The 26,235-nt window shown below is 37.2% G+C and overlaps 6 protein-coding genes, 1 non-coding gene and 1 pseudogene across 8 annotated transcripts; 4 read left to right on the top strand and 4 right to left on the bottom strand.

Annotated features, from left to right (window-relative positions):
- Window positions 1–137: 137 nt before the first annotated feature.
- On the bottom strand, window positions 138–1,042 carry LOC119081819. Its single transcript, XM_037191054.1, has 3 exons — window positions 885–1,042; window positions 444–818; window positions 138–382 (listed from the first exon to the last, which is right to left on the bottom strand). The coding sequence occupies exons 1-3, from the start codon at window positions 953–955 to the stop codon at window positions 190–192; spliced, it is 639 nt and encodes a 212-aa protein (XP_037046949.1). The 5' UTR covers window positions 956–1,042; the 3' UTR covers window positions 138–189.
- A 317-nt stretch (window positions 1,043–1,359) lies between these two features.
- Window positions 1,360–2,392, bottom strand: LOC119081808 (trypsin 3A1-like). The gene is made up of 3 exons (XM_037191039.1): window positions 2,288–2,392; window positions 1,605–2,227; window positions 1,360–1,545 (listed from the first exon to the last, which is right to left on the bottom strand). The coding sequence occupies exons 1-3, from the start codon at window positions 2,337–2,339 to the stop codon at window positions 1,393–1,395; spliced, it is 828 nt and encodes a 275-aa protein (XP_037046934.1). The 5' UTR covers window positions 2,340–2,392; the 3' UTR covers window positions 1,360–1,392.
- An 889-nt stretch (window positions 2,393–3,281) lies between these two features.
- Window positions 3,282–4,704, top strand: LOC119081820 (charged multivesicular body protein 2b-B-like). The gene is made up of 4 exons (XM_037191055.1): window positions 3,282–3,428; window positions 3,583–3,674; window positions 3,949–4,353; window positions 4,414–4,704. Exons 1-4 carry the CDS (start codon window positions 3,383–3,385, stop codon window positions 4,504–4,506), a joined length of 636 nt encoding a protein of 211 aa, XP_037046950.1. The 5' UTR covers window positions 3,282–3,382; the 3' UTR covers window positions 4,507–4,704.
- A 2,996-nt stretch (window positions 4,705–7,700) lies between these two features.
- Window positions 7,701–8,692, top strand: LOC119081588 (charged multivesicular body protein 2b-B-like; the record flags this gene model as incomplete). Its single annotated transcript, XM_037190624.1, has 3 exons — window positions 7,701–7,814; window positions 8,089–8,526; window positions 8,587–8,692. Coding segments are annotated over 3 exons (645 nt in total), but the record flags the coding sequence as incomplete, so codon positions are not given.
- A 3,576-nt stretch (window positions 8,693–12,268) lies between these two features.
- LOC119081589 lies at window positions 12,269–13,893 on the top strand (annotated as a pseudogene).
- Window positions 13,894–17,801: 3,908 nt separating this feature from the next.
- LOC119081733 (ATP-dependent zinc metalloprotease YME1L) lies at window positions 17,802–21,252 on the top strand. 2 transcript variants are annotated; one of them, XM_037190902.1, is made up of 12 exons: window positions 17,802–17,995; window positions 18,152–18,549; window positions 18,619–18,716; window positions 18,772–18,893; window positions 19,083–19,181; window positions 19,246–19,328; window positions 19,400–19,584; window positions 19,648–20,006; window positions 20,072–20,237; window positions 20,297–20,641; window positions 20,721–20,869; window positions 20,930–21,252. In XM_037190902.1, exons 1-12 carry the CDS (start codon window positions 17,969–17,971, stop codon window positions 21,110–21,112), a joined length of 2,214 nt encoding a protein of 737 aa, XP_037046797.1. In that variant the 5' UTR covers window positions 17,802–17,968; the 3' UTR covers window positions 21,113–21,252. The 2 variants fall into 2 exon arrangements, with proteins under 2 accessions (XP_037046797.1, XP_037046796.1); XM_037190901.1 differs by having other exon boundaries at window positions 17,819–17,995; window positions 19,391–19,584.
- A 1,645-nt stretch (window positions 21,253–22,897) lies between these two features.
- LOC119081771 (elongation factor 1-alpha 1) lies at window positions 22,898–26,092 on the bottom strand. Its single transcript, XM_037190973.1, has 2 exons — window positions 25,950–26,092; window positions 22,898–24,901 (listed from the first exon to the last, which is right to left on the bottom strand). Exon 2 carries the CDS (start codon window positions 24,892–24,894, stop codon window positions 23,503–23,505), a length of 1,392 nt encoding a protein of 463 aa, XP_037046868.1. The 5' UTR covers window positions 24,895–24,901; window positions 25,950–26,092; the 3' UTR covers window positions 22,898–23,502.
- LOC119081876 lies at window positions 24,988–25,061 on the bottom strand. Its single transcript, XR_005088543.1, has one exon. It is a non-coding gene; the product is annotated as a small nucleolar RNA snR61/Z1/Z11 (small nucleolar RNA).
- Window positions 26,093–26,235: the final 143 nt, after the last annotated feature.

The following is a 26,235-nucleotide window of genomic DNA, read 5'->3' on the forward strand; positions in this document are numbered from 1 at the left end:
ATTGATCCAGGCTCGGTCCATTGTCTAAGAATGTCATCCCTATAATTACCTTTCTTAAAATGTTGAAATTTTGTAAGAATCCACTTGCCTACGATATGCATTCCGTTGTAACTGTACTTGTCATTACGTCTTTTGAATCACAGTTGTCGATGTTTTAACTCTTTTTAATTACAACAATTCTCAATTTATCTACTTGTGCAGCATATCATTAAAGTGAATGGGCTTTTTAAAGTGATGCGAGAACACCAGCACCTTTTTATCCTTAATTTTGTAAATACATTCGTGCCATGGCAAAATACTTTTTGCTTTACTCATATCTCCTTGCTTAAAACTCCACTGTCTCGGTCGAAGCGGTAAGAATCCTTCGAAAATGGCACGGTACCTAGAAATTGTCAGTGTGATTCAGCGGCACTTTACAATCGCCTACAACACAAACGACTTACTCCTTGTCCGATTTGTAAATTCTCAGCGGATATTTTCTAACGAAGTATAACAGAGACAGATTCATGACATAAAAAGCTGCACAGAGTACAATTAAATCTGAGCCATCGGACATGTACGGTCCTAATACTAACTGAGCATCTGGTTCAATGGCATGCATGCCGTTTGCTAGTTTGTATGCATATACGGACGATATCGAGAGCAAACTTATTGCCGGAACGTGTTGACAAAATGCAGTCATATATTCGAACGGTGCCCGGTAAATTAGTTCAAAGTTCGGATCGATTTTGTCCATCGTCTTGAACCTTTGCTCATTTTTCATTCGTTTCCCGATGTTGAACATATCTGATCTAATTGGAGTTGTGGTTATGGTTTTCCTGGAGAAGTCACGAAAATTAATTCCATTCAAAAGGTTGACTAAGTCCTGTCACAGAAAGTGTTACCTTGTTAGTGGAAGATTGTTGAATTTTAATAACAATCGATCGACACGAATGGGACAAAGTTTGAGCAGCATTATAAAAATATCGAAAAATTTGCCAAAAACCACGATCAAAACAAAAATATTTGTCACCGGTTGTCAAAGACCAAAAAAGATGTAGCCAGAAACGCACTTTTGTTCCTTCATAATGTCTCGCATGGCCTTCATAATATGAATCGACGCGGGAAATTTCAAATTAAGTTTGTTTTTGTTTTTTATTAAAAAAATTTTTTATAAAGAAATTATTCTAATTAGTTTTTAAATTAAGTTATTAAAGAGTATCTGCATCTTAGGACCCAGATAGATAAGTCAATGGACCTGGTACATTGTACCGTGTTGTGAAAGGTCAAATTGTTTGCGAGAGAGTTAACGAACGAAAGCGCGTTGAATTACCAGAGGAAGACAGTAAAAATATTGGATTAGTCAAAGTAAAAAACGTCTTTGAAGCAATCAATTTTTATTATTTTGACGATCTATTGGATATTGGTATTCATTGCAAAGTCAATCCAAAACCTTGCTGTACTTACTCGGGAATATATAGAAGGCAAATTAGGCCGACCGCATCCTACGCTCCAGCTCATGACACCAACCAAAACGCCACCAGAAACCAATGGACTACCCGGGTCCTACAGTCAAAGAATCACTTCATAACTCAACAGTGTCAATTGATAAATTAAAAACTAACGCAAGCAGCGGCTCCACCAGCGTCCAATCCAGCGCACAACATGTCATGCGTCGTCGGACCATGCCGTTGGCTACATTCTAGTGATGAAAATACTGGATGCGTTACAGATCGAAGAACTTCGCTCCCCGTTCCATTTTCGTACAACGGTCCCCATCCAGAAACCGTTGACATTGTTCCACTTGGGAGGGACGAACCACCAGATGTCATAGGAATTATAGCTATTCCCGGTAAAGCGGTGTTGAAAGGCGATTCTAGGAACATGACACAAATATCATGCTCCAGAATAGTTTCATTAAATTGTGGATGTATAGCAACATCCCGGGTTTGGATCAGTTGGCCGTCACGACTTTTCGTATCAGAACCAGCACGAATATAGAAACCATTTCCAGGAATATGATTAGCACAGTGAGCAGCTGTCAGTGCAACAGTTGGTGATATGATTGCACATCCGCATCGATGTGACCCCAAACGCTGTTGGCTACACGTCCAGGGTACAGACGTGATCGGAACAAATGTTCCTCCAATAATGCGTCCTTGCCCCATTGGAACCAAACCGCCACCGATGGCGTCAAACTCGAAGAGCCGATTTACAAAATCATTTTTGGACAGAGGTACGCAGTGACCTTTAAAAAAAAAAAAATGAAATTTTGAGACACACATTCCTTAAAACACTGATTTTCTACCAAATGGACTGACAACAATCGCAATCGCCAGCAATAAACTAGATAACCACATCTTTCAGACTGCAACGTCTTCTCCTCTGATTTTGCGTTTTATTGGTTTTATTACAAAGGCCTGCGATTTTAAGTGATTTTCTACTACTATAGCAGTTGATTAGATTAAACGACACGTTCCAATAAACTGAGTATTATCGTGGAAAAATTAGCGATAATTAGATTATGTACCGACTCGATACAGATAAACGGTTTTTGCAGCGCAATCGGTGGTTTACATTTTCACTGAATGAAGAGTTTTTTGACCTCATCTGTGGGTCGCAATGGCGATTACAACACTTTTCAATTTTGGTAGAACACTTTCCGCACTAAATATGAGGTTATTGCAAAAACTATGGACCAATTTTATGCCCATTTGTTATTGTGCACATGAAGTAAAAGTCAAATCTTAAATTTTAATTTAAGCTTTATTTCAGTTTTTTATCTTTGCTTGAAAATATTAAAATGAATTTTATGCAACAAGTTCCGAAAAGAGGTTTTCGTCACTGTCACTAGTTACAAAAAGTAAACTACTTTACACCACTAGCGACAAAAAGGAACTGGTGTCAACGAAATGGATTAATAGATTGATAAATGGATGAAATGAACACAGAAGAAGTACCATTTCCATCATTTGTCCTATTGTCGAGTAAGGAATTTTTTAAAAACTTGAGGTAAATTAAATTAAATTTAAAAAATTTCGAAAAGCTCTTTTAAATCTGAATCTTATGAACACAAAAACTTTGAACAATCTGGAGATTTTTGACCCATGACCCCATCTTTGGGACAACCAACAACTTTTAACACACGTAATGTAATCGCTACAAAAATGAATGTGCCAGTTTAGGTACATAAAACAGTTGATCTTGGGTAGTCCGCGAGTTTAGTGCAGCGAAAACAATTTCAAATAAAGAGCGGAATCAAACTGATTTTAAAAGATGCGGTGTGAGCTCATTCTTCAAACGACTACGCTGAAAGACACAAACATTAAATAATACTTTTGAATAATAGTACGTCGAGTCAATTTTTTTTTGTTTAAAACAATTTGTGATTACCTAGTAAGCAATGGATTTATTCAACGATTTGTTCGGCAAAAAACCAACTTTAAAAGGTAATTTCAAATCAGTCAATTAAGAAATTGCATTTCCTAAACTATGTCTCAACATCAAAAAGATGACTCACTTTATCACGTCATTCGCATACCTATTATAGTTTGTTATTCATTTGATTCTACTGACTTTCTCACGATTTATTTTACGATGCAGAACAGCAGCGTGATAATGATAGAGCCCTTCGTAGGGCTGGAAGGGACATTGAACGAGAACGTCACAAACTCGAAAATGAAGAAAAGAAATTGGTGAGTGTTGTGATAACAAATCGTTCGTCACATCATTTGTATGTTTAAATTGTTTACACGAGTAATCTCTGTCTACAATAGCACTGCTAGGAAGCAGAGCTGTGCTGTCTACCCAATGTATGACTTGAACAGAAACGTTCTCAGATTGCTTGCTTATGTTTGAACGTAAAATTATCACAGAGAGCTCTGCATTAATCAGAAAATCTATTCGTTTTGACCTAAATGAAACACAAAAGTGCATATTGCTGAGCAACGACATTGTTTTCATTCACAGGAATTAGAGATCAAAAAGGCAGCCAAGGAAGGCAACAAAGATGCGTGTACATTGCTAGCTAAGCAACTGGTTCAGCTGAGAAAGCAAAAGAATCGAACTTATGCGGCCAATAGCAAGATCAGTAGCGTTGGCATGCAAAACAAAACTATGGGTGCGAATATAGCATTGGCTGGCGCAATGAAAACCACAACGAAAACAATGGCTGATATGAACAAAATAATGAGACCCGAAGCCATTGCTGGCGACATGAAAGCATTCCAAATGGCTAATATGAAAATGGAAATGACCGACGAAATGATCAATGACACATTGGACGATATGCTGACGGAATCCGGTGATGAATCCGAATCCGATCAAATTGTCAGCCAGGTTCTCGATGAAATCGGAATTGAAATATCTGGAAAGGTGAATGAATTCAGGTTCATGGACCACAATACCGTTTTTTTCATCGATTTAATTTTTCAGATGTCCAATGCACCAACATTGACCGATACGATTGGAAATGCGAGTAAGGAAAAAGACATTGAGGCACAGTTGGCTCGGTTGAGAACCACATAAAGGATGATTGTGAGACAATTTTACATCTACAAAATAAAATGTTAATCAGAATTGTGAATGTTAAACAGCAGCATCATTTGGTTTCGTAAATTTGCTAAGTTAATTTTATATCGTGGCTCAGAGCATTAAAATCTATGAATTAATAAACAACTGCACCCAGATCTTCAAATTTATTAATTAATTAGCGTTTATTGCCTGGTCCAGTGTTTCAGTGTTTCAGTCAATTTATTACTATTTTCGCTCGATATGAACCAGACCTAAGAATGAATTTACGAGAACATTTGCGTCAGCTTATATGATCATGAGATTCAAGCTACTTCCGATCTTTTATAGAATCATAGACTGTCTTGACAATTTTGTAGAGCAACTTTTTTATAGTCACTTTATATGTGGCAGTAGAGTTGTAAAAGTAGACCCATGTCGTACAGTAAAACTAAAATTAATTTGTGAACTCAAATTTCGTCAATAAACAGACGATTTATATGGAAGTTTTGAAGTACCTACAAAGAAGCTGCGATACATACCCAAAAAAGGCAGAAAGTCCTTGTATGCAAGCGTTAGATACCGAATATCAGTATCTGGCTCTTGCCTTTGGAATCTCTTGGAACAACAACCAAACAAATTTGACCTTGAATATTGAAGAGTGGTCTCCAAGGAGGCCAACGATACTTCTTCGGATGTCGTTAGTCGTTACTGTCCAAGATGGTAACAAGAAATTGAAAAAAAGACTACTTCGGAGGACTTCTAAGTGCTCCTCTGCCACTGCAAAGCCACTAAAAACAAAATACCTCGTTGAAGGTCTCTTCTTTTCAATGATACCAAACATATGTGGGTAAAAACCCGACGAATGTTTTTTTTTAATAAGTCAATGTGACACACTGAAACAAATAGCAAAAAAAAAATAATCATTCCAGCAGCCTCACCCGTATTTTTTTTGCAATGAATGTAATAACACTAATCTAGAATAGTAAATTAACTTCAAATTGAGCTGTGGATCAAAGGTTTAGCTATGTGCAGTTTGCGTTGGCTACGAAGAGTAGTGTTACTGTTATAAGTGAAAACAGTCCCAAAGCCCAATTTTAAGAGTAATCTATAGAGCTATCGGTCATTCAGATCGGAAGTAGCTTGAATCTCGGTTGTTCGAGATTTTCACAAATTCATTCTTAAAAGTAAGTCACAGATGGAATAAAAGAAAAGATGAATGATGTTTACCTCAAAAAAATGATTTTAAGTGAACTTTACTTCACGGCGATCAAATTTTATCTCGATTTTTTAGTGTGAAAGGTAAGGTAGGCAATAGGCAGGAAATGGTACTTCTCTGCACACTATTATTGGGTATTTTACATGGAATTTTCCGTTGGAGACAAAAAAAAACACCTGCACCATAGTGGTGCAATAAAATCTGATTACTTTATGCTACCATTGAAACAGTCTTGGAAATTTTCCATTCCACTGACGAAAATTATATACTGTACATACACTAATGACTTTGCAAATCCTTTGATTTATCTACCGCTTTACTGGGGGTAAAGTCTAATGACAGACTCATTGCAGGGTCATAGGTAGAATTGGACATACCATTCGGCAGGTATTTTTTTGTTGCTTAAATAGAGGCCTCTTTGTGCAAATTACAATCAGTTTGCATTAGTCTTTTGCCCAGACAACTCGCAGAAATTACTCTAAGGCATAGAGTGTGAGATAGTGGAACTTTATTTGTTTACAAAGCACCGGATTTTTGTTTCTGTTTAATTAAAAAGAAGAAGAGTTTCGTTAAGACAACGGTGAACATTTCAAAAGTGCCTGAGTTATAGATTGAACCAAACCTGGTTGAACAAACAACAAAGATCAACCGTTTAATTGAAGAAAAAAAAGAATTTCGTTAAGACAACGGTGAACATTTTAAAAGTGCCTGAGTTAAAGATTGAACCAAACCTGGTTGAACAAACAACAACGATCAACTGTTTAATTGAAAAAAAAAAGAATTTCGTTAAGACAACGGTGAACATTTCAAAAGTGCCTGAGTTAAAGATTGAACCAAACCTGGTTGAATATACAACAAAGATCAACTGTTTAATTGAACAAAAACTAGAATTTCGTTAAGACAACGGTGAACATTTCAAAAGTGCCTGAATTAAAGATTGAACCAAACCTGGTTGAACAAACAACAAAGATCAACCGTTCAATTGAAAAAAAAAGAATTTCGTTAAGACAACGGTGAACATTTCAAAAGTGCCTGAATTATAGACTGAGCCTGGTTGAACAAACAGCAAAGAGCAATTATCCAAAAAAAAACATTACGACAAATATTGCAATCAGAGCGACAACAAAATCGAAAAAAATGAACATCAATTTGGACGATTATTTCGCGAGTCTCATCGCCGATGAGAGTTCGACTAAACGTTTCGAAGCAAAATCAATCAGACAGAATTCTTATAAGTGTTCGCTGTGTCTCGCGGTTTATCCAGCCGGCGAATTTAGAATGCATCACAGTCTCTGCCATCCAAATGAGCTTCTCAGCTATAAAACATATTCCAAGGGCAGCACCGAATATTTGGGGCGAATACTAGATACTTGGTACAAGTGTAAAACTTGTGGCAAATATCTTCAGATTGTAGATACAACTTTACACCATAAGCAACATCATCCGGAAATACAATCAATATCAAGCAATTACATAAACATCAAATATGTGGAGCAGAGCCAGCAAAGCAGAGAATTTCAACATCGCCCTGCAAGAGACTCCAACTCCAGCGACTATCGGAATTGAAAAATCAGCGCGAAAATGCAGAACCATCAACACCTTTTTCGTATCGGTTATACCTGACGTGCAGTGACGTTATGTAGATAAGCAAACGTTTTGTAATATTTATGTAGAATCTATCGATTGTAACAACGCACTTCAAGCAAAGTAAAAGTAAAAAAGTCACTAAAGTAAAAAATGAAAAAAATTTTAATTCAAAATATTACTCTACTTGGCAGCTATTGCTTGAAGTGGGTTGATTGTAAGTAAAAAATCCAATCGCTTTTCATTAAATAAATTCTTTTTTGTACCAAATCCTTGTCGTTTATTTGAGAGAGTCAATTAAGAGATTTCATTTCCTAAACTATGTCTCAATATCAAAAGATGACTCACTTTATCACGTCATTCGCATACCTATTATAGTTTGTTATTCATTTAATGCTACTGATTTTCACACGATTTATTTTACGATGCAGAACAGCAGCGTGATAATGATAGAGCCCTTCGTAGGGCTGGAAGGGACATTGAACGAGAACGTCACAAACTCGAAAATGAAGAAAAGAAATTGGTGAGTTTTGTGATAACAAATCGTTCGTCACATCATTTGTATGTTTAAATTGTTTACACGAGTAATCTCTGTCTACAATAGCACTGCTAGGAAGCAGAGCTGTGCTGTCTACCCAATGTATGACTTGGAGAGAAACGTTCTCACATTGCTTGCTTATGTTTGAATGTAAAATTATCATAGAGAGCTCTGCATTAATCAGAAAATCTATTCATTTTGACCTAAATGAAACACAAAAGTGCATATTGCTGAGCAACGACATTGTTTTCATTCACAGGAATTAGAGATCGACTGGCCATACCTACTTATCTACTTTCATTGCAAAAAGGCAGCCAAGGAAGGCAACAAAGATGCGTGTACATTGCTAGCTAAGCAACTGGTTCAGCTGAGAAAGCAAAAGAATCGAACTTATGCGGCCAATAGCAAGATCAGTAGCGTTGGCATGCAAAACAAAACTATGGGTGCGAATATAGCATTGGCTGGCGCAATGAAAACCACAACGAAAACAATGGCTGATATGAACAAAATAATGAGACCCGAAGCTATTGCTGGCGACATGAAAGCATTCCAAATGGCTAATATGAAAATGGAAATGACCGACGAAATGATCAATGACACATTGGACGATATGCTGACGGAATCCGGTGATGAATCCGAATCCGATCAAATTGTCAGCCAGGTTCTCGATGAAATCGGAATTGAAATATCTGGAAAGGTGAATGAATTCAGGTTCATGGACCACAATACCGTTTTTTTCATCGATTTAATTTTTCAGATGTCCAATGCACCAACATTGACCGATACGATTGGAAATGCGAGTAAGGAAAAAGACATTGAGGCACAGTTGGCTCGGTTGAGAACCACATAAAGGATGATTGTGAGACAATTTTACATCTACAAAATAAAATGTTAATAAGAATTGTGAATTTTAAACAGCAGCATCATTTGGTTTCGTAAATTTGCTAAGTTAATTTTATATCGTGGCTCAGAGCATTAAAATCTATGAATTAATAAACAACTGCACCCAGATCTTCAAATTTATTAATTAATTAGTGTTTATTGCCTGGTCCAGTGTTTCAGTGTTTCAGTCAATTTATTATTATTTTCGCTCGATATGAACCAGTCAGCTTATATGATCATGAGATTCAAGCTACTTCCGATCTTTCATAGAATCATAGACTGTCTTGACAATTTTGTAGAGCAACTTTTTTATAGTTACTTTATATTTGGCAGTAGAGTTGTAAAAGTAGACCCATGTCGTACAGTAAAACTAAAATTAATTTGTGAACTCAAATTTCGTCAATAAACAGACGATTTATATGGAAGTTTTGAAGTACCTACAAAGAAGCTGCGATACATACCCAAAAAAGGCAGAAAGTCCTTGTATGCAAGCGTTAGATACCGAATATCAGTATCTGGCTTTTGCCTTTGGAATCTCTTGGAACAACAACCAAACAAATTTGACATTGAATATTGAAGAGTTGTCTGCAAGAAGGCCAACGATACTTCTTCGGAAGTCGTTAGTCGTTACTGTCCAAGATGGTAACAAGAAATTGAAAAAAAGACTACTTCGGAGGACTTCTAAGTGCTCCTCTGCCACTGCAAAGCCACTAAAAACAAAATACCTCGTTGAAGGTCTCTTCTTTTCAATGATACCAAACATATGTGGGTAAAAACCCGACGAATGTTTTTTTTTTAATAAGTCAATGTGACACACTGAAACAAATAGCAAAAAAAAAAAATAATCATTCCAGCAGCCTCACCCGTATTTTTTTTGCAATGAATGTAATAACACTAATCTAGAATAGTAAATTAACTTCAAATTGAGCTGTGGATCAAAGGCTTAGCTATGTGCAGTTTGCGTTGGCTACGAAGAGTAGTGTTACTGTTATTAGTGAAAACAGTCCCAAAGCCCAATTTTAAGAGTAATCTATAGAGCTATCGGTCATTCAGATCGGAAGTAGCTTGAATCTCGGTTGTTCGAGATTTTCACAAATTCATTCTTAAAAGTAAGTCACAGATGGAATAAAAGAAAAGATGAATGATGTTTACCTCAAAAAAATGATTTTAAGTGAACTTTACTTCACGGCGATCAAATTTTATCTCGATTTTTTAGTGTGAAAGGTAAGGTAGGCAATAGGCAGGAAATGGTACTTCTCTGCACACTATTATTGGGTATTTTACATGGAATTTTCCGTTGGAGACAAAAAAAACACCTGCACCATAGTGGTGCAATAAAATCTGATTACTTTATGCTACCATTGAAACAGTCTTGGAAATTTTCCATTCCACTGACGAAAATTATATACTGTACATACACTAATGACTTTGCAAATCCTTTGATTTATCTACCGCTTTACTGGGGGTAAAGTCTAATGACAGACTCATTGCAGGGTCATAGGTAGAATTGGACATACCATTCGGCAGGTATTTTTTTGTTGCTTAAATAGAGGCCTCTTTGTGCAAATTACAATCAGTTTGCATTAGTCTTTTGCCCAGACAACTCGCAGAAATTACTCTAAGGCATAGAGTGTGAGATAGTGGAACTTTATTTGTTTACAAAGCACCGGATTTTTGTTTCTGTTTAATTAAAAAGAAGAAGAGTTTCGTTAAGACAACGGTGAACATTTCAAAAGTGCCTGAGTTATAGATTGAACCAAACCTGGTTGAACAAACAACAAAGATCAACCGTTTAATTGAAGAAAAAAAAGAATTTCGTTAAGACAACGGTGAACATTTTAAAAGTGCCTGAGTTAAAGATTGAACCAAACCTGGTTGAACAAACAACAACGATCAACTGTTTAATTGAAAAAAAAAAGAATTTCGTTAAGACAACGGTGAACATTTCAAAAGTGCCTGAGTTAAAGATTGAACCAAACCTGGTTGAATATACAACAAAGATCAACCGTTTAATTGAAGAAAAAAAAGAATTTCGTTAAGACAACGGTGAACATTTTAAAAGTGCCTGAGTTAAAGATTGAACCAAACCTGGTTGAACAAACAACAACGATCAACTGTTTAATTGAAGAAAAAAAAGAATTTCGTTAAGACAACGGTGAACATTTTAAAAGTGCCTGAGTTAAAGATTGAACCAAACCTGGTTGAACAAACAACAACGATCAACTGTTTAATTGAAGAAAAAAAAGAATTTCGTTAAGACAACGGTGAACATTTTAAAAGTGCCTGAGTTAAAGATTGAACCAAACCTGGTTGAACAAACAACAACGATCAACTGTTTAATTGAAAAAAAAAAAAGAATTTCGTTAAGACAACGGTGAACATTTCAAAAGATTGAACCAAACCTGGTTGAATATACAACAAAGATCAACTGTTTAATTGAACAAAAACTAGAATTTCGTTAAGACAACGGTGAACATTTCAAAAGTGCCTGAATTAAAGATTGAACCAAACCTGGTTGAACAAACAACAAAGATCAACCGTTCAATTGAAAAAAAAAAGAATTTCGTTAAGACAACGGTGAACATTTCAAAAGTGCCTGAATTATAGACTGAGCCTGGTTGAACAAACAGCAAAGAGCAATTATCCAAAAAAAAACATTACGACAAATATTGCAATCAGAGCGACAACAAAATCGAAAAAAATGAACATCAATTTGGACGATTATTTCGCGAGTCTCATCGCCGATGAGGGTTCGACTAAACGTTTCGAAGCAAAATCAATCAGACAGAATTCTTATAAGTGTTCGCTGTGTCTCGCGGTTTATCCAGCCGGCGAATTTAGAATGCATCACAGTCTCTGCCATCCAAATGAGCTTCTCAGCTATAAAACATATTCCAAGGGCAGCACCGAATATTTGGGGCGAATACTAGATACTTGGTACAAGTGTAAAACTTGTGGCAAATATCTTCAGATTGTAGATACAACTTTACACCATAAGCAACATCATCCGGAAATACAATCAATATCAAGCAATTACATAAACATCAAATATGTGGAGCAGAGCCAGCAAAGCAGAGAATTTCAACATCGCCCTGCAAGAGACTCCAACTCCAGCGACTATCGGAATTGAAAAATCAGCGCGAAAATGCAGAACCATCAACACCTTTTTCGTATCGGTTATACCTGACGTGCAGTGACGTTATGTAGATAAGCAAACGTTTTGTAATATTTATGTAGAATCTATCGATTGTAACAACGCACTTCAAGCAAAGTAAAAGTAAAAAAGTCCCTAAAGTAAAAAATGAAAAAAATTTTAATTCAAAATATTACTCTACTTGGCAGCTATTGCTTGAAGTGGGTTGATTGTAAGTAAAAAATCCAATCGCTTTTCATTAAATAAATTCTTTTTTGTACCAAATCCTTGTCGTTTATTTGAGAGAGTCAATTAAGAGATTTCATTTCCTAAACTATGTCTCAATATCAAAAGATGACTCACTTTATCACGTCATTCGCATACCTATTATAGTTTGTTATTCATTTAATGCTACTGATTTTCACACGATTTATTTTACGATGCAGAACAGCAGCGTGATAATGATAGAGCCCTTCGTAGGGCTGGAAGGGACATTGAACGAGAACGTCACAAACTCGAAAATGAAGAAATAGTACATTGAATGACAAGGGGCGAAAGTAAAAAAATTCAACCGTGTGCGAGAGTTGGAGCCCGCGCCGAAGGCAAGGGCTCTAATCGCACAGGTTGAATTTTTTTACTTTTGCCCCGAGTCGTTCATACTATTTTTTTTGATACCAACATTGAAAATTGATACGTATCGCAAACATCGCAACAAAATGTTGAAATAAAAAGGCATTTAGCCAGAAAATGCGGGGGTCCAGGGGCGGCAGCCCCCTGGTATATGAAAAATTTAATAATTTAGCCATCACAACAATAACACACACAAAAATTAAGATATAACTAACAAATCATTCAGTAACAAAAAAGTATCAACTTTGTATGCTAATTTCAATAAGAACACTGGCGCACAGTGTTTTACAATTTTGATCAAAGTATTCTGCATAATATGAGCGGATTTTGTTGACAACTCGACTCATTTCTCTCATTTTCTGTGACGTCAGTCACTTTCGCTGTTCGTTCAGTTGCGTTCGCTCTTCGTTAAGTACTTTCTCCCCGTGGGATGCATTTTTTTACTTTCGCCCCTCATATGCGGGGCGAAAGTATCATTTTTCAATGTTGGTATCAAAAAAAGAAATTGGTGAGTTTTGTGATAACAAATCGTTCGTCACATCATTTGTATGTTTAAATTGTTTACACGAGTAATCTCTGTCTACAATAGCACTGCTAGGAAGCAGAGCTGTGCTGTCTACCCAATGTATGACTTGGACAGAAACGTTCTCACATTGCTTGCTTATGTTTGAACGTAAAATTATCACAGAGAGCTCTGCATTAATCAGAAAATCTATTCGTTTTGACCTAAATGAAACACAAAAGTGCATATTGCTGAGCAACGACTTTGTTTTCATTCACAGGAATTAGAGATCCAAAAGGCAGCCAAGGAAGGCAACAAAGATGTGTGTACCTTGCTAGCTAAGCAACTGGTTCAGCTGAGAAAGCAAAAGAATCGAACTTATGCGGCCAATAGCAAGATCAGTAGCGTCGGCATGCAAAACAAAACTATGGGTGCGAATATAGCATTGGCTGGCGCAATGAAAACCACAACGAAAACAATGGCTGATATGAACAAAATAATGAGACCCGAAGCCATTGCTGGCGACATTCCAAATGGCTAATATGAAAATGGAAATGACCGACGAAATGATCAATGACACATTGGACGATATGCTGACGGAATCCGGTGATGAATCCGAATCCGATCAAATTGTCAGCCAGGTTCTCGATGAAATCGGAATTGAAATATCTGGAAAGGTGAATGAATTCAGGTTCATCGACCACAATACCGTTTTTTTCATCGATTTAATTTTTCAGATGTCCAATGCATCAACATTGACCGATACGATTGGAAATGCGAGTAAGGAAAAAGATATTGAGGCACAGTTGGCTCGCTTGAGAACCACATAAAGGATGATTGTGAGGCAGCATCATTTGGTTTCGTAAATTTGCTAAGTTAATTTTATATCGTGGCTCAGAGCATTAAAATCTATGAATTAATAAACAACTGCACCCAGATCTTCAAATTTATTAATTAATTAGCGTTTATTGCCTGGTCCAGTGTTTCAGTCAATTTATTACTATTTTCGCTCGATATGAACCAGACCTAAGAATGAATTTACGAGAACATTTGCGTCAGCTTATATGATCATGAGATTCAAGCTACTTCCGATCTTTTATAGAATCATAGACTGTCTTGACAATTTTGTAGAGCAACTTTTTTATAGTCACTTTATATGTGGCAGTAGAGTTGTAAAAGTAGACCCATGTCGTACAGTAAAACTAAAATTAATTTGTGAACTCAAAAAAGGCAGAAAGTCCTTGTATGCAAGCGCTAGATACCGAATATCAGTATCTTGCTTTCGGCTTTGGAATCTCTTGGAACAACAACCAAACAAATTTGACATTGAATATTGAAGAGTTAGTTAGTTAGTTAGTTTGAGTGGGTGGAACCGAAGCTCCGGCACCTAAGCCTCTGTTGGGCCTGTTGTGCGTACCCACGAAGGGCTATCTATAGTCTACCGGTACGGTTGAGATAGTTCAGGATGCTGGAAAGTGAGAGACTCCAGATGTTATTTTGCGGCAAAATGAAAGCCCCAAAGGCTTTTGCTCTAGCGGTAATGTACGCTGGGCATTTACATAAGAAATGATCTGCCGATTCTATTTCACCACAGCTGGGGCAGTAGGGGTCATTTACGAGGCCCATAGTGTGTAGGTGTTTATTGAGCGGACAGTGGCCGGTAATGGTAGCCGTCACTCTTCTGATATTTCTTCTACTAAGAGATAGCAGGAATCTAGTGTTTTTTGGGTTAATTCTCAAGCAGTTTTTAACGTGACTGGATAGGTTAGTGGATGACCAATAGTTAGTAAATTTGGTATGTTTCCATTTATTAATGAGGCCTTTGAAAAATGAAGGTGGGGCTTTGAGGAAGGGTTCAGGACTTGTGAGCGGTGCAACAACTCCAGCTTTAGCTAAGCGGTCAGCAGTCTCGTTTCCTAATATTGAAGAGTGGTCTCCAAGGAGGCCAACGATACTTCTTCGGAAGTCGTTAGTCGTTACTGTCCAAGATGGTAACAAGAAATTGAAAAAAAGACTACTTGGGAGGACTTCTAAGTGCTCCTCTGCCACTGCAAAGCCACTAAAAACAAAATACCTCGTTGAAGGTCTCTTCTTTTCAATGATACCAAACATATGTGGGTAGAAACCCAACGAATGTTTTTTTAATAAGTCAATGTGACACATTGAAAGAAATAGCCAAAAAAAATCATTCCAACAGCCTCACCCGTATTTTTTTGCAATGTAATAACACTAATCTAGAATAGTAAATTAACTTCAAATTGAGCTGTGGATCAAAGTTTTAGCTATGTGCAGTTTGCGTTGGCTACGAAGAGTAGTTTTACTGTTATAAGTGAAAACAGTCCCAAAGCCCAATTTGAAGAGTAATCTATAGAGCTATCGGTCATTCAGATCGGATGCAGCTTGAATCTCGGTTGTTCGACATTTTCACAAATTCATTCTTAAAAGTAAGTCACAGATGGGATAAAAGAAAATGAATGATGTTTACCTCAAAAAAATGATTTTAAGTGAACTTTACTTCACCGCGATCAAATTTTATCTCGATTTTTTGGTGTGAAAGGTAAGGTAGGCAATAGGCCGGAAATGGTACTTCTATGCACACTATTATTGGGTATTTTACATGGAATTTTCCGTTGGAGACAAAAAAAACACCTGCACCATAGTGGTGCAATAAAATCTAATTACTTTATGCTACCATTGAAACAGTCTTGGAAATTTTCCATTCCACTGACGAAAATTATATACTGTACATACACTAATGACTTTGCAAATCCTTTGATTTATCTACCGCTTTACTGGGGGTAAAGTCTAATGACAGACTCATTGCAGGGTCATAGGTAGAATTGGACACACCATTCGGCAGGTATTTTTTTGTTGCTTAAATAGAGGTCTCTTTGTGCAAATTACAATCAGTTTGCATTAGTCTTTTGCCCAGACAACTCGCAGAAATTACTCTAAGGCATAGAGTGTGAGATAGTGGAACTTTATTTGTTTACAAAGCACCGGATTTTTGTTTCTGTTTAATTAAAAAGAAGAAGAGTTTCGTTAAGACAACGGTGAACATTTCAAAAGTGCCTGAGTTAAAGATTGAACCAAACCTGGTTGAATATACAACAAAGATCAACCGTTTAATTGAAGAAAAAAAAGAATTTCGTTAAGACAACGGTGAACATTTCAAAAGTGCCTGAGTTAAAGATTGAACCAAACCTGGTTGAACAAACAACAACGATCAACTGTTTATTTGAAAAAAAAAGAATTTCGGTAAGACAACGGTGAACATTTCAAAAGTGCCTGAATTATAGACTGAGCCTGGTTGAACAAACAGCAAAGAGCAATTATCCAAAAAAAAAACATTACGACAAATATTGCAATCAGAGCGACAACAAAATCAAAAAATGAACATCAATTTGGACGATTATTTCACGAGTCTCATCGCCGATGAGAGTTCGACTAAACGTTTCGAAGCAAAATCAATCAGACAGAATTCTTATAAGTGTTCGCTGTGTCACTCGGTTTATCCAGCCGGAGAATTTAGAATGCATCACAGTCTCTGCCATCCAAATGAGTTTCTCAGCTATAAAACATATTCCAAGGGCAGCACCGAATATTTGGGGCGAATACTAGATACTTGGTACAAGTGTAAAACTTGTGGCAAATATCTTCAGATTGTAGATACAACTTTACACCATAAGCAACATCATCCGGAAATACAATCAATATCAAGCAATTACATAAACATCAAATATGTGGAGCAGAGCCAGCAAAGCAGAGAATTTCAACATCGCCCTGCAAGAGACTCCAACTCCAGCGACTATCGGAATTGAAAAATCAGCGCGAAAATGCAGAACCATCAACACCTTTTTCGTATCGGTTATACCTGACGTGCAGTGACGTTATGTAGATAAGCAAACGTTTTGTAATATTTATGTAGAATCTATCGATTATACAATAATTACCAACGCACTTCAAGCATGAGTAGTGCCCTAAAGTAAAAATTGAAAAAAACAAAAATTAATTCAAAATATTAAGTAAGTAAGTAAAAAATCGAATCGCTTTTCATTAAATAAATTCTTTTTTGTACCAAATCCTTGTCGTTTATTTGTATTCACATACATTGCTGATTGATTCTAATCGCCCTAAAATGTTTTTGAAAGTAGTATAGTGAGAAAAGTGGATTACAAATGAGTCCCAAATAACATGGCAAAATGTTCAATCACTGGGACAAAAAGAATTTTTATAAACTTGTTGCCACTAGTGATAAAAAGTACGTCAACATACCAATGAGATTATGCATAAAATATTGATTTCGCGACGAAAGTGCATGAAGCGTTGTATGCAACACGTTGCGAAAGTGGTTAAGTTTGTCACACGATTGGTGATTTTTGTTCAACTACTTTTCGTAACGTGTTGCATAAATAACTATCAGATAGTCTCTTATATCCGAAATTTAAAATTTATGGAAGTGTAAATCAGGTATGGTCTAATGTCGGCCTGAAGCACATGCACATATGGTAAACGCACTCATTTCTATATTATTTTGACAGAAATTGTGAGTGCCGATCAGCCACACATTGTCTCCAGTTCTGTTGCCAGTTTACTAATTTCATTTATTATATCGGTTAGGTTCACAGTTTCTTGATGATCAAAGGCACCAGACACAAGTAAATAAAAGTGAAGAAAATGTAAAAGGACGGATGTTTTGTGGCGCAGCTAATACAGAATGAAGAATTAAAAATTTGAAAATTGTCTCTGTAACCCTTTTTTTTGCCATCTTTTAACTTTTCTGCTCAGCGCTTTAGACGCGCTACTAAATTATTAAACTCACTCAAAGTTCCTTTTGTTCTCTTGTGTCACACACACAAAAAATTTGACAAAATGACAAAATAAAAAAAACTCAGCCAAAATCAAATTTTACTTTTACCGATTTCATCTATTGCCTAGACAAAATATAAACATTGAAGTTAATGTGCAAGAAACTCGTAAACAATAGAAAATATGTTTTCGTTACCGAGTCATAATCAGGTGAGAGTGAACAACCGTATAATCGAAATGTGAAAAATCGTAATGTTACGTGGTTGTGCACGGTAATAATACGATAGCCTTCGTATAAAAATATTTCCGATAATATCAAACAATGCATTTCTCAGCCGAAAATCGATAACGAATTTTCATTTTCAGCAATTCCTATTTCATCTGAGCCAAATTTCACCTCGTCGAAATAATATCACATTAAAACACAAGCAGAAGAAGAATCCTAACCTAAATAACGAATTAGTTCTTTCACACAATAATGTTGAACGGCTAAGCGATAGTTTAAATGAAGCGCTAAGAAATTTCAAATCATCTCCACAAATCGGAGTTTTGGATGTGCCCGTTGATGCGGTTGTATCGACAAAATTGCCTTACATTTTGCGAAATTACGACAATTTTTTGAAAGATGACAAGATGTGGAAAGTGTCGTATGTTTCGTCGGAATCATTTGCTAAGAATCGAGGCGAACCCTACGGGCCGATAAGCAGTAGTAGCAACAATTTATCCGAACTGATTCGAAGTTTATGCCAACAAACAAAATTGGGGTAACTACAATGACATTGGCTCATTGAACCAGTTGGATGATGCAATAATGAAATTTCATTTATTAACAGATACACCGTGCAGAGGAGAGGTTTCAAAACCCAGAGAGCCATAGAAGCACAGTTGAAAAGGAATCCAACAGTTTCATCTCGACTGCGAGATTTGTTTGGTATGTTGCATGTAACCCTTGACTCTTGAAATGGCTTAAGTTTACTTTGCTTTAGCTCCAAGTGGTACGGTAAAGTCGTTGGATGCATTAGCAATTACAGGAACATCGTTGAAACATAATGAAACACTAGGCAAACTGTTACTGCAACAAGACGATGGTGTGCTAAAGGATGATAATGTAAGTTTGCCTCAATATATTCCAACTGTCAATATACGCGTAACCAATGTCAAGGGCCTCAAATATTGGATACTTGCCAATGTGAATGCATTGCCCACAACTTTCGTTTGTAACCTCGACTGTAATCACTTTGGTGAAAATAGAAAATGTTGACGTCGTTCACACGTTGATTTTTGATTATCATTCCAGAAACACCGAATAAAAATTGCATTCGCCGAAGGATATTTAGCTGGTAACACGAATGCCGATGGTACTCAGAAAGGTGGCAAAGCGATGAAGTATTTGAAGGTCAGATCACATGATCTTTTGGCAGTTAGTGTCAGCTCTCACCTAATATTTCATTCATCGACAGGTCTTCCAGCAATTGCTGATAATTGTAGTTTTCTTGGGAATTCTTTCGAGTTTGTTTTCGTCAACCAATGGATCAATGTTTAGGTATGCATTTAATACATTTTATGATTGTTAGTCGCGTACAATTTGCCTGATTAAATTTACATGCAATCAAGAATTCAACTTGGACCACAAGTGGAGGTGGATCCAGAGGACATCAGCATAACATTCAACGATGTTAAAGGATGCGACGAAGCTAAGCAAGAGCTTAAAGAAGTCGTTGAATTCTTAAAAAATCCAGAAAAGTTTTCAACGCTCGGTGGAAAATTGCCGAAAGGTGTACTACTCGTCGGACCACCAGGTTTGAAAAACAAAGAATTTCCTTTTCGTGTCGGGCAGTAAACATTACAATCAATATTTATAGGAACTGGCAAGACGCTGTTAGCCAGGGCAGTCGCGGGAGAGGCTGGTGTTCCGTTTTTCCATGCTGCTGGTCCGGAATTCGATGAAGTGCTAGTCGGTCAGGGTGCAAGACGTGTTCGAGACTTATTTAAGGCAGCCAAAGACCGTGCACCATGCGTAATTTTTATCGATGAGATCGATTCAGTGGGCGCAAAGCGTACAAATTCCGTTCTTCATCCATATGCGAATCAGACAATAAATCAATTGTTGTCGGAAATGGATGGCTTCCATCAAAACGAAGGTGTTATCGTGTTAGGAGCGACTAATCGTCGTGATGATTTAGACGGAGCATTGCTGAGACCGGGCCGATTTGATGTGGAAGTAAGTTTCGCTTGCCGCCCATTGTTGCTCACTTATATTTAATGATATAAAATTCTATCATAAAGGTAGTTGTACCAACACCGGACTTTCATGGAAGGCAAGAGATTTTGTCTCTCTATTTGGAGAAAATTTTGCACAAAGACATCGACGTACCGTTATTGGCGCGTGGAACGACTGGATTTACTGGAGCCGATTTAGAAAATATGGTTAACCAAGCAGCCTTACGTGCTGGTAAGTTAAAATGCTTGTACGGAAAATGCGTTTAAGATTCTACACAACCAGTTTTCCAGCAATTGATGGTGCGGAGGTTGTTTCCATGAAATATTTGGAAAGTGCGCGCGATAAAGTACTTATGGGGCCTGAACGGAAAGCACGCCTTCCCGATGAAGAAGCGAATCAAATTACAGCCTACCATGAAGGTGGACACGCAATTGTTGCTTTTTACACCAAGGAATCTCATCCCTTACATAAAGTTACAATAATGCCCAGGGGACCGTCGTTAGGTCATACTGCGTACATACCGGAAAAGGAACGGTATCATGTAACTAAGCAACAATTGTTAGCCATGATGGACACAATGATGGGCGGACGTGCTGCCGAAGAGTTAATATTTGGACCTGAGAAAATTACGTCAGGTAAATGACTACACCGTACAAGCCTTCAAACAATTATTATGGCTCCATCTCACAGATAAAAATCCAATTTAATTTCTAGGCGCAAGCAGTGACCTGAAACAAGCGACATCGATTGCTCAACACATGGTGAAAGATTGGGGAATGTCGGAAAAAGTTGGTTTAAGAACTATTGAAGGACCAAAGGGATTAATGAATGGCGATATTCTTGGTCCTAACACAAGTGAATTGGTAAAATTTTTACATTTTCATCATTGACATCGAGGACTGAAAATTTCGATAACTTTATAGGTTGATGCGGAGATTAAAAAAATTTTATCTGAAAGCTACGAACGAGCTAAAGCTATTCTAAAAGCCCACGCTAAGGAGCACAAAGCGTTAGCTGAAGCATTGATGAAATACGAGACCCTAGACGCAGACGACATCAAAGCTATAATGGCTGGCGAAAAAATTCCAGCAGATGTCGTAAATTGAACGTAGCATTACAGAGGGTAGCCAATAAATTATTTGTAACAAGTGCTTGTGTACACTGAGTTCATCTTATAATTTTGAAGGAAGCAAACATTGTTAAACTTATTAAACTTATTTGATAAAATAGCCATAAATTCCAAAAAAAAGAAGAAATTTTTCATTGCAGTCGATGTAAGGGTTACCCACAGTCCCTATCACTAACTCGGCTTTATGTACATCGCACAAATGTCCTTTAGATATATTTCTCAATAGTCTGACGAACTAGAATGTGGAGTAAATTATGAGTTGAGCTATTGGGTATCAGAACAGCTGATTTTCTGATTTGGCTTGACGATAAAAGATTTGCAAAAAAATTCCATTCAAAAGAACATCACTCCGTAAGTCCAAGTTCACCTTGACTTGTTTAAAAAATACATTGTGAGATCCTAGCGTTGTCTATGGAATCTGTCCTCAACAAAGTTCTTTAAGGTCAAATCCATTTACTATGTGTGTGAAACACTAGACATGAATTTTATGAATTTTTAAAACCTAGCACTGCAGACCGAGCCAATGGAACTTTTTAAAAATCGATATATCGACGTTTGCCTTTCGGTTTTTGCAACTCGTTTCGAGGAAAAGAATTACCCCATTTTCGTAGAAGATGTACGGTGACACGTCCGACATTTCCTTCGAATTGTTTGCGAAGACATCACTTTTCTACAAAATCATCATCTGAACTATCCGTCCTTCGGTTGTGACGCAAAATTTTGAAATTCAAGGCGACAACTATATTACACAACGAGCATTAAATGCCGTCAATGCGTAATTGATAACTGTTTTCTAATCGCTTATTTTTACAACTTGCCTGTTTTCAGCGTAATTGTTCTAATTTCGTCATATAATGAAAACTAAACTAACCGAACTGTGGTTCGAATCCGTCTTATATATCGCAGTGCTAATAAAGTGAACAATTTTCCAGAATCGCAACAGTTCGACTTGGTTAATATGCTTCTGTAACAGAAGTTCTGTTTATTCTAATGTCGTATAATCAGACCATTCTCTACGTGTAAAGCCATTCCTTTGTACTTTGGTTCAGATTAATCTACACGGATTTTTGCATTGTGATACTCCATCTCGACTCTCAGCTCTGAAAGGGTGTGTGATTCATCTCAATGTGTTACAAGTCCAAAAAGTAGCAATCAGACCGAGAGGTCACCGACCTCTTTTCTGGAATGGATTATTAATCCAAAATTGACCCTTCCAGAAAAGAATTCGGTGACTCCTCGAATCCAAAGCTGGCAAGACTTTCGACGAATGCATGAATGGACAGTAGGTCACTATTTCTGAATTATAAGAACCTTATCAAATTTCCCCAAGAAAATTGTCAGTGAAACGAACTGCTGGCTTGCCAGTTTGGCTTCACACTCCAGAAAGAAAACTGTTGTCAACCAAGACAATGCAGCATGACAACGGATTTTGTAATGTGCCAGTAAAATGTTTGGAGAAGAAAATCTTATCGCACCTCAGTCGAAGTGTTGGGACTAAGAAATTATTGATTAAAGAAAAAGAAAAACATCATCAATTCAACAACAACTTTTGGTCTTCGGCAAAATTAAGAAAACGATTTGGCAACAAACAAAAAAATAATTTCGATTTTCATAAACAAGTTTTTTTATTCCAATTTCTTTATGAAAAAAATAGGCTTGACCAAAAAATGAAATGAGTTGAGAGGTTTTTCCCTTTTTTCATCTTTCAATAATTTTTTGTTACCTTAACAGCTACAATTAAAATCAGTCCAAAAATAATCCGTTTAGCTTCCTCAAATTTTTTTTTCTTTTATTTTTATCAAATGATTTACTTACAAAAATGTGCATCGTTAAAATTCTTTCCTTTGCTTGTCCTGGTTAATTTAAATTTTGGTGATTTAACTTCATTCGCTCTTATTTTTTCTTTAATTAAATTTGTTCTACTACCTAAATGCGATTTATGCACTGCATATATAAATTGAATGTTTACCACCTCTCTCTGTTTTGCTTTTCTTTAATTGTGTAAATAAATGGAGAGAAAAATTACTCTTGAAAAAACTATTTTACATGGGATCAAGGTGTTTTTCGATATTACAAAAAAAAATATTTTCTGCTTGCTCTTTACAATTGTTTTGTTTCATCTTTATGTTTTCTTGAGAGCGCATGTGCATTTATATATAGAAAAAATATATAAATTCCTTTGATTCGTAGAATAATTTAATAATTTCATTTTATCATAAAAAAGGCTGAGTAGAATATATTTTCTTGTAAAATACGGAATGAGTTGTTTTTCCTGCGAAATTCTTTACGATGGAAGCAATGACATTTTTTCATAAACCATCTGGATGTTAATAATAGCGTGTTAAGTTGGTCATTCAGATTGGGTAGCTATTTCTTGCCCTTGGTGGCCTTTTCGGCGGCCTTGGTTACTTTACCACCGCTAGCATCCTTGAACACTACGGACTTGATGACACCAACGGCAACGGTCTGTCTCATATCACGAACGGCGAAACGTCCCAACGGTGGGAATTCTTGGAAGGATTCGACACACAATGGTTTGGATGGTTGAAGGATGACAATGGCAGCATCACCGGACTTGATGGCTTTTGGATTGTCTTCGGTCGATTTGCCCGAACGACGGTCAACCTTTTCCTTGATTTCGGCGAACTTGCAAGCAATGTGAGCGGTGTGACAATCCAACACTGGTGTGTAACCGTTGGAAATTTGACCGGGATGGTTGAGGACGATGACTTGAGCGGTGAAGTTTTCGGCGCCCTTTGGTGGATTGGCCTTTGAGTCACCAGCAACGTAACCACGACGCAATTCCTTAACGGATACGTTCTTGACGTTGAAACCAACATTGTCTCCGGGAACGGCTTCAGTGAGAGCTTCGTGATGCATTTCAACGGACTTAACTTCAGTGGTGATGTTAGCTGGAGCGAAGACGACAACGGTACCCGGTTTCAAGACACCAGTTTCGACACGACCGACTGGCACTGTTCCAATACCGCCGATTTTGTATACGTCTTGGAGTGGAAGACGGAGAGCTTTGTCGGTTGGACGGGATGGTGGAAGGATAGCGTCCAAAGCTTCGATCAAGCACTTGCCTTCACCGTTGGCTTCCTTACGTTCGACCTTCCATCCCTTGAACCATGGCATGTTGGTTGATGGTTCCAACATGTTATCACCGTGCCATCCCGAAATTGGTACGAAAGCAACAGCAGCTGGATTGTAACCGATTTTCTTGATGTAAGACGACACTTCCTTCTTGATTTCCTCATAACGGTTCTCGCTGAACGGTGGTTCAGTGGAATCCATTTTGTTAACACCGACGATCAATTGCTTGACACCGAGGGTGAAGGCCAAAAGAGCGTGCTCACGAGTCTGTCCGTTCTTTGAGATACCAGCTTCGAATTCACCAGTACCAGCAGCTACGATCAACACAGCACAATCAGCTTGTGACGTACCAGTAATCATGTTCTTGATGAAATCACGATGTCCGGGGGCATCAATGATGGTTACGTAGTATTTTGAAGTTTCGAATTTCCACAAGGCAATATCAATGGTGATACCACGTTCACGTTCGGCCTTCAATTTATCCAAAACCCACGCGTATTTGAAGGAACCTTTACCCATTTCCTGGGCTTCCTTTTCGAATTTTTCGATGGTACGCTTGTCGATACCACCGCACTTGTAGATCAAGTGACCGGTTGTTGTTGATTTACCGGAATCGACATGCCCGATGACGACAATATTGATATGAATCTTTTCTTTTCCCATCGTGGATCTGAAAATGAAAAATGAAACCAAATTTAATGTCTCGGTCGTTAACGGTCCGTATCGATCGATACGGTGAAATTTATGTTTGTCACAGAATCAGTTTGGTTGGTAAGATTTCCACATGTTATTTCAGTAGCAGAACTGGATAAGATATTTCATCATAGTGAGCAATTATTGCAAAAAGGTGACTGACTCATCGGTTAAATTACGCAATTCAATAAAAATGACTTTAAATACGATACTGGAAAGCAGGGACAGACATTCAATTGTGATTGTACAAATTAGTTGAATTTAACTGGTCGTTCCATGTGAACGCAACAGGAGAACGTGGTCGATTTACAATGCCGGCGTGGCAATGACTTATATGCGTCGAACAGGAAAATATGAAACCTCGAATCCGATAATAAAAATTATTTGCATTGCGAAAATTGCACGAAATGTGGATCGTTTTTTGCGTTAATCTAGAGATTCGCACACACACGTACAATGTACGGCATTCTCTTTGTTCAATGTGTTCAACCTAACAAAAACGAAAAATGGCCGCTGGAAAAAAAGACAAAATTTCCACTGTCGGCCATTTTGGGATTTTCAATAAACCGGCTAAAAATTTAATATTTTCTCGTAAAACTCATGGAATTAGCTGTTCGATTCCATGAAAATGGATTTTTCACATGGCGAAACACACATCTGATGCCATTAAGTCAACCGATAGACGTTTCCAGAAGCCATAACGCCCGATATAATCACAAACCACGTGTCAACATATTCATTTCTCTTGGAAAGACGCTAGAATTACGATAATTTCGTCGGAAATTTTGTTGAATTTATGCAGAAAACTAATTATTCATTGGTGTAATAGTCGATAGTGGCATGGACTGTCCTCCATTACGGAGATAATGTCCGGGAAGTGCCACGTGCCGCAACCCACTTTCACATCACGTATCGTAATTATTTCATTAAAATTATCGGAAATTTTATTTTATTTTCGTCGAATCAATAATAGTTAACCGATTTAAGTCACTTTTATGCACTTTAAATAATTATTGAGCACTTACAGATTTCGTTTTCAAGAGCTGCGCTAAATGTGTATCCAAATGCGGCTAGAGACTGTGACAAAGTGAACGAGAGGTTGTAAGAAAAATTACGAAGACGGTGCGAATGAAATATAATGTGGAGGGGATATGTGGTAGTGTTTCCTCTTTTGTTACGATATGCCAAGTTTCAACAGTCACCCAGCAAGTAAATGACGTTCCCAGTTGATAAAATTATTTTTATTTTTCAAAATTTCCGCGGCAGAATTAAAATTTCGGCGATAGAGTAACTACAAGTCGTCTGTTATAA

The sequence above is a fragment of the Bradysia coprophila genome, unplaced genomic scaffold (assembly GCF_014529535.1).
Source record: "Bradysia coprophila strain Holo2 unplaced genomic scaffold, BU_Bcop_v1 contig_358, whole genome shotgun sequence".
In the NCBI taxonomy this organism is placed as follows: domain Eukaryota; kingdom Metazoa; phylum Arthropoda; class Insecta; order Diptera; family Sciaridae; genus Bradysia; species Bradysia coprophila.